Raw genomic sequence first — 12,353 nt, forward strand, 5'->3', positions numbered from 1 at the left:
TCTTAATTAAACCATGATTGCGTTCCGACCCCAGTGCAGCTCAGTGTAAACAAGCGTAACGGTAGGGTCGGAATCTGCTGGCTATGTTTGGCATAGCACAGAGAATTCAACCAACCTTAAAGGAAAACCCCACCTAAAAAACAATATTTTGGTATTTTTTTTATTTGTCCATTGTTGATCTAGTCCCAAAATGCATGTCAGCAATCAAGTTCAAGACTTTCTGAAAGTATTTTGAAAGTTATATGTCTTGAAAACTTGACTGCTGACATGCAAAACATTTTGGTACTATATCAACAATGGACTAATGAAACAAATACCGAAAGATCGTTTTTGGGTGGAATTTTCCATTAACTTGAAATCTTTTAAAATGTCTGTGTCCACAAGCGTAACGGTAGGGTGGGAATCTGATGGCTACGCCAAATAGTACCTATCCTGTAACGGCTAATGGAGCATCACATTGGCGCGTTAGAATCTGCTAGCTAAACCATCGCATGGTATGTACTGACAACACACGCATGTATACACACACACACACACACACACACACACACACACACACACACACACACACACACACACACACACACTTTCTACAAGAATCCAGGGCTGGTTTCTCTGAACAAGATCAAGCCTCACCCTGTACTAAAAAGCATGCTCAAAGTGCTTTAAAGTGGTGCTGGGAAACTGTCCCAAGTGTATTGGTTGTTTTGACCCAACTGTCATGTTATATTCCAGGGCACCAGTGAGAAGGATCGTCCATGTGAGACGTGTGGGAAGAACCTGGCTGACTGTCTGGGACACTATGGATATCTGGACCTGGAGATGCCCTGTTTTCATGTGGGCTATTTCAAAGCCATCATTGGAATCCTACAGGTAAGTTCACTCTCTCTCTCTCTCTCTCTCTCTCTCTCTCTCTCTCTCTATCTATCTATCTATCTATCTATCTATCTATCTATCTATCTATCTATCTATCTATCTATCTATCTATCTATCTATCTATCTATATATATATATATACTATCTATACTATATCTATATATATATATACACATACATATATATATATATACATACACACATACATATATATATACACACATACATACATACACAACACACACATACACACACACACACTATCAGTCAAAAGTTTGGACACACCTACTCATTCCAGGGTTTTTCTTTATTTTTACTATTTTTTACATTTTAGTCATTTAGCAGACGCTCTTATCCAGAGTTAGTGAGTGCATACATTTTCATACTGGCCCCCCGTGGGAATCGAACCCACAACCCTGGCGTTGCAAATGCCATGCTCTACCAACTGAGCTACACGGGGGGCTACATTGTAGAATAATAGTGAAGACATCAAAACTATGAAATAACACGTATGGAATCATGTAGTAACTAAAAAAGTGTTAAACAAATCAAAATATATTTTATATTTGAGATTCTTCAAATAGCTTCCCTTTGCCTTGATGACAGCTTTGCACACTCTTGGCATTCTCTCAACCAGCTTCACCTGGAATGCTTTTCTAACAGTCTTGAAGGAGTTCCCACATATGATGAGCACTTGTTGACTGCTTTTCCTTCACTCTGCCGTCCAACTCGTCCCAAACCATCTCAATTGGTTTGAGGTCGGGGATTGTGGTGGCCAGGTCATCTGATGCAGCACTCCATCACTCTCCTTCTTAAAGTAGCCCTTACACAGCCTGGAGGTGTGTTGGGTCATTGTCCTGTTGAAAAACAAATGATAGTCCAACTAAGCCCAAACCAGATGGGATGGTGTAGTGTGCCTTGAATTCCAAATAAATCACAGACAGTGTCACCAGCAAAGCACCCCCACACAATAACACCTCCTCCTCCATGCTTCACGGTGGGAAATACACATGTGGAGATGATCCGTTCACCCACACCGCGTCTCACAAAGACACGGCGGTTGGAACAAAAAATCTCAAATTTGGACTCTAGACCAAAGGACAAATTTCCACTGGTCTAATGTCCATTGCTCATGTTTCTTGGCCCAAGCAGGTCTCTTCTTATTGGTGTCCTTTAGTAGTGGTTTCTTTGCAGCAATTCGACCATGAAGGCCTGATTCACACAGTCCCCTCTGAACAGTTGATGTTGAGATGTGTCTGTTACTTGAACTCTGTGAAGCATTTATTTGGGCTGCAATTTCTGAGGCTGGTAACTCTAATGAACTTATCCTCTGCAGCAGAGGTAACTCTGGGTCTTCCATTCCTGTGGCGGTCCTCATGAGAGCCAGTTTCATCATAGCACTTTATGGTTTTTGTGACTGCACTTGAAGAAACGTTCAAAGTTCTTGACATTTTCCATATTGACTGACCTTCATGTCTTAAAGTAACGATGGACTGTCAGCTTATTTTAGCTGTTCTTGCCATAATATGGACTTGGTATTTTACCAAATAGGGCTATCTTCTGTATACCCCCCCCCCCTTACCTTGTCACAACACAACTGATTGGCTCAAACACATTAAAAAGGAAAGAAATTCCACAAATTAACTTTTAAGAAGGCCCACCTGTTAATTGAAATGCATTCCAGGTGACTATCTCATGAAGCTGATTGAGAGAATGCCAAGAGAGTGCAAAGCTGTCATCAAGGCAAAGGGTGGCTATTTGAAGAATCTCAAATATAAAATATATTTTGATTTGTTTAACACTTTTTTGGTTACTACATGATTCCATATGTGTTATTTCATAGTTTTGATGTCTTCACTATTATTCTACAATGTAAAAATAGTAAAAATTAAGAAAAACCCTTGAATGAGTAGGTGTGTCCAAACTTTTGACTGGTAGTGTACATGCATATATATACATACCGGTAACTGACAAAATAAAGGAAAGACTTGAGTAAATGAGGGATGCAATGTAGGCTAGAAAGCAGGTGCTTCCACACAGGTGTTGTTCCTGAGTTAATTAAACAATTAACATCCCATCATGCTTAGGGTCATGTACAAAAATGCTCAGTTGCCCATTATTTTGGCTACCATGGCTAGAAGAAGAGATCTCAGTGATATTGAAAGAGGGGGTCTCAAAGGAGCATATTGGGTTTAAAGGGGTGTGTGGATGTCTCAGTCAGCAGATCGCTGCCCACGTTAACACTTATGGGAGATTCTGGAGCGGCGCTTGAGACAGCGTTTTCCACAACCATCAACAAAACACCAAATTATAGAATTTCTGGTGGAAGAATGGTGTTGCATCCCTCTAATTGAGTTCCAGACACTTGTAGAATCAACGCCAAGGGGAAGCTGTTCTGGCGGCTCGTGGTCGCCCAACGCCCACTTTATGTTGATGTTTACTTTATTTCGGCAGTTACCTGTATATATATTTATCTTCTCTCTGTCTCTCTCTCTACAATGTAGCAAACTAAATATGACATTACTGGACTGCACTCTGAGTAGCCTACATCACAACCTTGATCATCCTTCAATTATCATAGTTACTTCTTTGACTCTTTTGATATGTGATTGTTGTTCAAGTTGGCGCATTATAACATCATGTGATTGTTGTTCAAGCTGGCCCATCATAACATCATGTGATTGTTGTTCAAGCTGGCCCATCATAACATCATGTGATTGTTGTTCAAGCTAGCCCATCATAACATCATGTGATTGTTGTTCAAGCTGGCCCATCATAACATCATGTGGTTGTTGTTCAAGCTGGCCCATCATAACATCATGTGGTTGTTGTTCAAGCTGGCCCATCGTAACATCATGTGATTGTTGTTCAAGCTGGCCCATCATAACATAATGTGATTGTTGTTCAAGCTGGCCCATCATAACATCATGTGGTTGTTGTTCAAGCTAGCCCATCATAACATCATGTGATTGTTGTTCAAGCTGGCCCATCATAACATCATGTGGTTGTTGTTCAAGCTGGCCCATCATAACATCATGTGGTTGTTGTTCAAGCTGGCCCATCATAACATCATGTGATTGTTGTTCAAGCTGGCCCATCATAACATCATGTGGTTGTTGTTCAAGCTGGCCCATCATAACATCATGTGGTTGTTGTTCAAGCTGGCCCATCATAACATCATGTGGTTGTTGTTCAAGCTGGCCCATCATAACATCATGTGGTTGTTGTTCAAGCTGGCCCATCATAACATCATGTGGTTGTTGTTCAAGTTAGCCCATCATAACATCATGTGGTTGTTGTTCAAGTTGGCGCATCATAACATCATGTGGTTGTTGTTCAAGCTGGCCCATCATAACATCATGTGGTTGTTGTTCAAGCTGGCCCATCATAACATCATGTGGTTGTTGTTCAAGCTGGCCCATCATAACATCATGTGGTTGTTGTTCAAGTTGGCGCATTATAACATCATGGGTGTTTCTCAAAATGCATACTACCGTGCTCCAAGCACGGGAGGGTCGGAGTATGAGTCCAAATCAAAGTATGTGAAACGGAGCACGGAGGGCACTTCTCGAATGCATACTCCGTTTGTACATATTTTGAAGCATTGCATCGATGCAAGCTTCAACGGAAAGTATGCAAAGAAGTATGACGCAACCATGTAAAAAAAAAAAAAGGATGCACATTTTCTTGAAATCAATGGTGGCCATTATTTGAGCTGAAGCGAGAGAAAATACACTCTGACTTTAGAAAGACATGTTTCCTATCCACGTCTCATATGTTGCCTGACATGATACGTTAATAAATACATGCTGTGTTAATTTTGGCATGGTTACCAGCCAACAAGCCCATAGTAAGTCAATAGGGTTAACTGGCTACCTACTAGACCTTTTAGCTAGCCAGATAGACATGAAGAATTGTTAGCTAGCTATCCACGAAGAATTGACATCTACCTTGGATAACATTGGTTTTAGGTCATTTTTGCCTGTTTAACTAGCTGGCTAGCTAGATTACAACGATTCACATATCTAGCTGATAATTATGAAGGAAAACGTTTGCTTTGTGTATATCTTGTTTGGTCTCTATTATTGCCATTGTCCTGGCTGGGAGAAGGTTCAGTGAATGGGGAGATGCAGCGTGAGGTAATACATTAGGGGGAGTGCGAGTGCTTCTCAAATGTAATGTTTTATGTGTTCTCCACACTCTCGTCCTCACAAGAACGTACTCAAGAGAATACACTTGGAGCATGAGTGTGTGGAGCACGGTAGTATGCAAATTGAGAAAGACCCAATGTGATTGTTGTTCATGTTGTTCCATTATAACATCATGTGATTGTTGTTCATGTTGTTCCATTATAACATAATGTGCTTGTTGTATCCCTCCAGATGATCTGTAAGACGTGTTCTCACATCATGCTGACCAAAGAGGAGAAGCTACAGTTCATGGATGTGTTGAAGAGGCCAGGCCTAGCGTACCTCCAGAAACGAGGACTGAAGAAGAAGATATCCGACAAATGCCGCAAAAGGACATTGTGTCTCAATTGCTCCACGTTAAATGGTAGACTGTTTGAGGTTGGATATTGACATATTGTTAAGTTGTATTTGAATTGAGTTGGGTTTAGTTGAGTTGAAAGCATAGCCCAGGTGGTGGTTGGAGTGACTGATGCTATCTTCGTTCTACTCTTTTAACAGGACTGGTGAAGAAGTGTGGCCTGCTGAAGATCCTCCACGAGAAATACAAGACAACCAAGAAAGTGGTGGACGCTGTAGTATCTGACTTTCTCAACTCCTTCGATATCGCAATAGAACACAACAAAGAAGTGGAGGGCTTGCTCAACAGGGCTCAGGTGAGTCACGTTGAAGGCAACTAGGGCTTGCTCAACAGGGCTCAGGTGAGTCACGATGAAGGCAACTAGGGCTTGCTCAACAGGGCTCAGGTGAGTCACGATGAAGGCAACTAGGGCTTGCTCAACAGGGCTCAGGTGAGTCACGATGAAGGCAACTAGGGCTTGCTCAACAGGGCTCAGGTGAGTCACGATGAAGGCAACTAGGGCTTGCTCAACAGGGCTCAGGTGAGTCACATTGAAGGCAACTAGGGCTTGCTCAGCAGCTCAGGTGAGTCACGTTGAAGGCAACTAGGGCTTGCTCAACAGGGCTCAGGTGAGTCACGTTGAAGGCAACTAGGGCTTGCTCAACAGGGCTCAGGTGAGTCACGATGAAGGCAACTAGGGCTTGCTCAGCAGGGCTCAGGTGAGTCACGTTGAAGGCAACTAGGGCTTGCTCAGGTGAGTCACGTTGAAAGCAACTATGGCTTGCTCAGCAGGGCTCAGGTGAGTCACGTTGAAGGCAACTATGGCTTGCTCAGCAGGGCTCAGGTGAGTCACGTTGAAGGCAACTATGGCTTGCTCAGCAGGGCTCAGGTGAGTCACATTGAAGGCAACTATGGCTTGCTCAGCAGGGCTCAGGTGAGTCACGTTGAAGGCAACTATGGCAACTTCTAACAGTTTGCATGTCTACTTTCTAGAGGTCATATGAGGATTTTAATGGTTTGCTTTGTATAGTTTTCACTTAGCAGCGACTTACTGTACAGAGTTCATACGGGGTTAGTATATGGGAAACTTGTCGGAATTGAACCCACAACCTTGGTATGACTAGAGCCACACTCTTCTTACCAACTGGGCCACACAGGACCACACAGGTTTTAAAAACGTACGGATCATGTCCTTCACCCCGACGGAGAACCTGAGTCCTCTGGTGGTGTTGAACCTCTTCAAAATTAGTCTGTCTATATCCGGGAAACTGGCCCTTTAAGGTTTTAATGTGACTGGATCGATCAGAAATGAGTCTCTGTGGTTAATATACGAAACTGGCCCTTTAAGGTTTTAAATGCTGACTGATTGACCTTCAGGTCCTGTGGTTTCCAGGAGAACCTGAGTCCTCTGGTGGTGTTGAACCTGTTCAAGAGGATTCCAGCGGAGGACATTCCCCTGCTCCTGATGAACCCTGAGGCGGGGAAGCCTGCAGACCTCATCCTCACTCGTCTGCTGGTACCTCCACTCTGCATCCGCCCCTCTGTCATCTCAGACCTCAAGGCAGGTACTAATGAGGATGACCTCACCATGAAGCTCACAGAGATCATCTTCCTCAATGACGTCATCAAGAAGGTGGGTACATTACGTTTTTTTACATTTTAGTCATGTATGATGTCATCGAGAATGTGGGTATCATGGGATTGGGAGGGTAGCAGGAAGTGTCGATGAATTTGTGATTTAATTGTTTTATGAATAGGGCCGGGAGTTTTTCCAGGAACTGACCGGGCCCTAGTAGGCTATTACTAACTAGTTGGTCAGCTCAGGAAAACCTCCTGGGCCTTTTTTTATGAAAGTAATAACACAAGACAGAAAGGTGATTTGTTGCAGTTATTGTGTTGTTGTCTAATGAATGATAAATGAATTGATCTGCCCTCCTCCCATGCTGTCCCACAGCACCGTATGTCAGGGGCCAAGACCCAGATGATCATGGAGGACTGGGACTTCCTCCAGCTGCAATGTGCTCTCTACATCAACAGTGAGCTCTCTGGCATCCCCCTCAACATGGCCCCTAAGAAGTGGACCAGAGGCTTCGTTCAGAGACTCAAGGGCAAACAAGGTCTCGCTTGTAGAAATGGAGTGATTTCTATTCTAATGATTTAATTGTTACCTGTTGTCTGTTCTGATTTCTAGTTCTGTGGTCACTCTCACCATCTTATTATTGATAGTTGACACTGAATTCCTCAATGTCATGTCTTTTTGTTATAAACAATTGAATCTATTTTTTTCTGTGGATTTAGTTTATTTACACAGCTGACTCAGAAACAGAAAGTGTCCTAATTGATTGTAGAGCCATTTAATCACAAAGTATACAGTGGAATGTTGTTCTCCACTGCTGCCTTGGATTGATAAGAATTTGGAACCACTAAGTTAGTGATACTTTGTGGCGTCTCTCTCAGGGCGATTCCGTGGAAACCTCTCGGGGAAAAGAGTGGATTTCTCTGGGAGAACGGTCATCTCTCCGGACCCCAACCTGCGGATCGATGAGGTGGCGGTCCCTGTACACGTAGCCAAGATCCTGACCTATCCAGAGAAGGTCAGACTCCTATTGGTCACACTTTAAACTAACTAAAACGTATAAAGGCTTTATAAGAATTAAGGCTGTCTACGTTAACGTGTTAAGGCGCAACTTTTTTAATGCTGTTAATTTCTTTGACGCTTTTAATCGCTTCTCCGTTTCTTTGCCGCACGGACCCTTTTAAGCGCACGTGTTTCAGCACGTACCCTTTTAAGCACAACACGCTCTGTGCGGTGAACAGTCAGTCTGCGCTCGGTCTCAGTAGCGCTGCCTGTCTCTATTGTGGTGCTCTATGCACGCAGCTTTGAGCGACCGTTTTGAAGGAAACCCAACAGAAAGTCCTACCGTAAACACATTCCCAGGCCTTTCTTTAGATAACAGCAAAAACATCATTTGTACAGAAGTATCAAACTAGTTATACTAACGTTAGCCAGCTAGTCAAAATAATGTTTACATTTTTTATTTTTTTTACATTTTTAGTCATTTAGCAGACCGCTCTTATCCAGAGCGACTTACAGGAGCAATTAGGGTTAAGTGCCTTGCTCAAGGGCACATCGACAGATTTTTCACCTAGTCGGCTCGGGGATTAGAACCAGCGACCTTTCGGTTACTGGCACAACGCTCTTAACCACTAAAGCTACCTGCCGCTACAATGCCATGGCTGAATGCCTCTTGATTCAACTAACTTTCCACAATGATTTCAATCAGAGCCAGACATCCATTAATTTAACTACTGTTTCTGTTGTAGTTCTCAGGCCAAAATGTTTAATGATCCCAATTCTAGTAGCAGCAGCTTGTGACAAGTTCATGTTGAAGCACATGGATCAGTGTCCTAGGGTAGATCTTAAAGCTGTGTTATATTTGACATGTTGAAGAACATGGATCAGTGTCCTAGGGTAGATCTTAAAGCTGTATTATATTTGACATGTTGAAGAACATGGATCAGTGTCCTAGGGTAGATCTTAAAGCTGTATTATATTTGACATGTTGAAGAACATGGATCAGTGTCCTAGGGTAGATCTTAAAGCTGTATTATATTTGACATGTTGAAGAACATGGATCAGTGTCCTAGGGTAGATCTTAAAGCTGTATTATATTTGACATGTTGAAGAACATGGATCAGTGTCCTAGGGTAGATTCAATGACCTCAGACCTGGCTGACCTGTTGTTATTGTCTTCTGTGGAAGTCAGAACGTTGTTGGACAGGTTCCAAAGCCCTTTGTTCTATGTATCCATAGAGCTAGTTCTTTTTTTCCTATAGTCCAACCCTCCAATCAGAAATTGGGAGAACACTCCTATAGAACGCCTGAAGCTTTAACTAAGTGTTAAACTTCCAGAATATTGATAAGAGGAAGTACTTCTACTTAACCACTGGGAGCATTAATAGCTGCATGTTACAGTGACTTTTGTGTTGTTTATGGTGAAAATGCCATTAAAACATTTTGATACAGATTATTTTGGATTTCTTTCCTTTACAATCAAAACAAAGTAACTCAATGCACTGCTTTTTAATGGGGTTTTTTCAAATTTAAGGCCAAATTGCGGTGAGTCGCGATGAACTAATTCCATTAACTCGATTTTAATTATTTTAATCATTTGACAGTCCTAATAAGAATACATCAATTGTTCATAAGCGCTACATAGATGCTTTACAAATCATGATGGATCACAGGGGAGGTTGAGGGCCTTTTCTAGCCAGCTTACCATTAAGAAGTAACATGCACAGTACACTATTGTAAATACCCCATCTGTGGGGGTCCTGTTGTATGCCCTGAGACCTCTAACTTGTTGTTCCCCCAGGTGAACAAGGCCAACTTGGAGATGCTGAGGAAGCTGGTGCGTAGCGGTCCGGAGGTCCACCCTGGAGCCAACTTCATCCAGCAACGACACACCCAGATGAAAAGGTGAGGACAGTTATATTTGACATGTTGGTCATTTTAAAAAGCATGAGCTTGACCTACAACCCAAAATGTTGAAGAAGGCACTACCTGCCAAAACGTTGGTTAGGTTTACCCATTGAATTGTTGAAAGCATATATATATATATATATATATATATATATAAACTCAGCAAAAAAAAGAAACATCCTCTCACTGTCAACTGCGTTTATTTTCAGCAAACTTAACATGTGTAAATATTTGTATGAACATAACAAGATTCAACAACTGAGACATAAACTGAACAAGTTCCACAGACATGTGACTAACAGAAATGGAATAATGTGTCCCTGAACAAAGGGGGGAGGGGGGAGGGGGGGGGGGGGTCAAAATCAAAAGTAACAGTCAGTATCTGGTGTGGCCACCAGCTGCATTAAGTACTACAGTGCATCTCCTCCTCATGGACTGCACCAGATTTGCCAGTTCTTGCTGTGAGATGTTACCCCACTCTTCCACCAAGGCACCTGCAAGTTCCCGGACATTTCTGGGGGGAATGGCCCTAGCCCTCACCCTCCGATCCAACAGATCCCAGACGTGCTCAATGGGATTGAGATCCGGGCTCTTCGCTGGCCTTGGCAGAACACTGACATTCCTGTCTTGCAGGAAATCATGCACAGAACGAGCAGTATGGCTGGTGGCATTGTCATGCTGGAGGGTCATGTCAGGATGAGCCTGCAGGAAGGGTACCACATGAGGGAGGAGGATGTCTTCCCTGTAACGCACAGCGTTGAGATTGCCTGCAATGACAACAAGCTCAGTCCGATGATGCTGTGACACACCGCCCCAGACCATGACGGACCCTCCACCTCCAAATCGATCCCGCTCCAGAGTACAGGCCTCGGTGTAACGCTCATTCCTTCGACGATAAATGCGAATCCGACCATCACCCCTGGTGAGACAAAACCGTGAGGACCTGCCTTACAACAGGCCTATAAGCCCTCAGTCCAGCCTCTCTCAGCCTATTGCGGACAGTCTGAGCACTGATGGAGGGATTGTGCGTTCCTGGTGTAACTCGGGCAGTTGTTGTTGCCATCCTGTACCTGTCCCACAGGTGTGATGTTCAGATGTACCGATCCTGTGCAGGTGTTGTTAAACGTGGTCTGCCACTGCGAGGACGATCAGCTGTCCATCCTGTCTCCCTGTAGCGCTGTCTTAGGCGTCTCACAGTACGGACATTACAATTTATTGCCCTGGCCACATCTGCAGTCCTCATGCCTCCTTGCAGCATGCCTAAGGCACGTTCACGCAGATGAGCAGGGACCCTGTTTTTCAGAGTCAGTAGAAAGGCCTCTTTAGTGTCCTAAGTTTTCATAACTGTGACCTTAATTGCCTACCGTCTGTAAGCTGTTAGTGTCTCAACGACCGTTCCACAGGTGCATGTTCATTTAAGTGTTTATGGTTAATTGAACAAGCATGGGAAACAGTGTTTAAACCCTTTACAATGAAGATCTGAGAAGTTATTTGGATTTTTACAAATTATCATTGAAAGACAGGGTCCTGAAAAGGGGACATTTCTTTTTTTGCTGAGTTTATATACTGTAACTTTCTTTCTTTTGATACATTTTAGTCATTTAAAGGGATACTTTGGGGATTTTGGCTTACATTTACATTTTACATTTTAGTCATTTAGCAGACGCTCTTATCCAGAGCGCACATCGACAGATTTTTCACCTAGTTGGCTCTGGGATTAGAACCAGCGACCTTTCGGTTACTGGCACAACGCTCTTAACTACTAAGCTACCTGCCGCCCAGTGAAGAGCACTTTTTGCCAGTCCTGTCTGGTCCAGCGACGGTGGGTTTGTGCCCATAGGCGACGTTGTTGCCGGTGATGTCTGGTGAGGACCTGCCTTAAAACAGGCCTACAAGCCCTCAGTCCATCCTCTCTCAGCCTATTGGGCTTGAGGCCCTTTATCTGCTTCCTCAGTCAGATGAACTGGTGGATACCAGTTGAATGTCTCGGTGTCCTGGACCCTGGTTCATTGACCGAGGAAGTAGAAAAGGGATGGTAAAACAACCACATATCTTTAATAGATGCTCTTATCCAGTGTCCACTAAATGAGGTAAAACAACCACATATCACAATCATTTGGTTGTTGGTTGGGTCCGCCATCCTTTTGGTTATAGATCTACATTTAAACTTAAACTGTGGTTATAGGCCTAGATCTAAACTTAAACTGTGGTTATAGGCCTAGATCTAAACTTAAACTGTGGTTATAGGCCTAGATCTAAACTTAAACTGTGGTTATAGGCCTACATCTAAACTTAAACTGTGGTTATAGGCCTAGATCTAAACTTAAACTGTGGTTATAGGCCTAGATCTAAACTTAAACTGTGGTTATAGGCCTAGATCTAAACTTAAACTGTGGTTATAGGCCTAGATCTAAACTTTGTATGAAACCATGTTTAGGTGTACAGTACCTTGCAAAAGTATTCATCC

General features: G+C 43.1%; 1 protein-coding gene across 1 annotated transcript in view; it reads left to right on the top strand.

The window, feature by feature from the left end:
* The window catches only part of LOC121530815 (DNA-directed RNA polymerase III subunit RPC1), a 66,129-nt gene that overhangs the window by 1,477 nt on the left and 52,299 nt on the right, over window positions 1-12,353 (top strand). Inside the window, 7 exon segments of the mRNA XM_045217521.1 lie at window positions 736-873; window positions 5,259-5,430; window positions 5,565-5,719; window positions 6,797-7,036; window positions 7,358-7,520; window positions 7,861-7,997; window positions 9,780-9,883. Of these exon segments, the coding sequence (XP_045073456.1) occupies window positions 736-873; window positions 5,259-5,430; window positions 5,565-5,719; window positions 6,797-7,036; window positions 7,358-7,520; window positions 7,861-7,997; window positions 9,780-9,883 (1,109 nt within the window).

Source organism: Coregonus clupeaformis, unplaced genomic scaffold (genome assembly GCF_020615455.1).
Source record: "Coregonus clupeaformis isolate EN_2021a unplaced genomic scaffold, ASM2061545v1 scaf1090, whole genome shotgun sequence".
Lineage (NCBI taxonomy): Eukaryota > Metazoa > Chordata > Actinopteri > Salmoniformes > Salmonidae > Coregonus > Coregonus clupeaformis.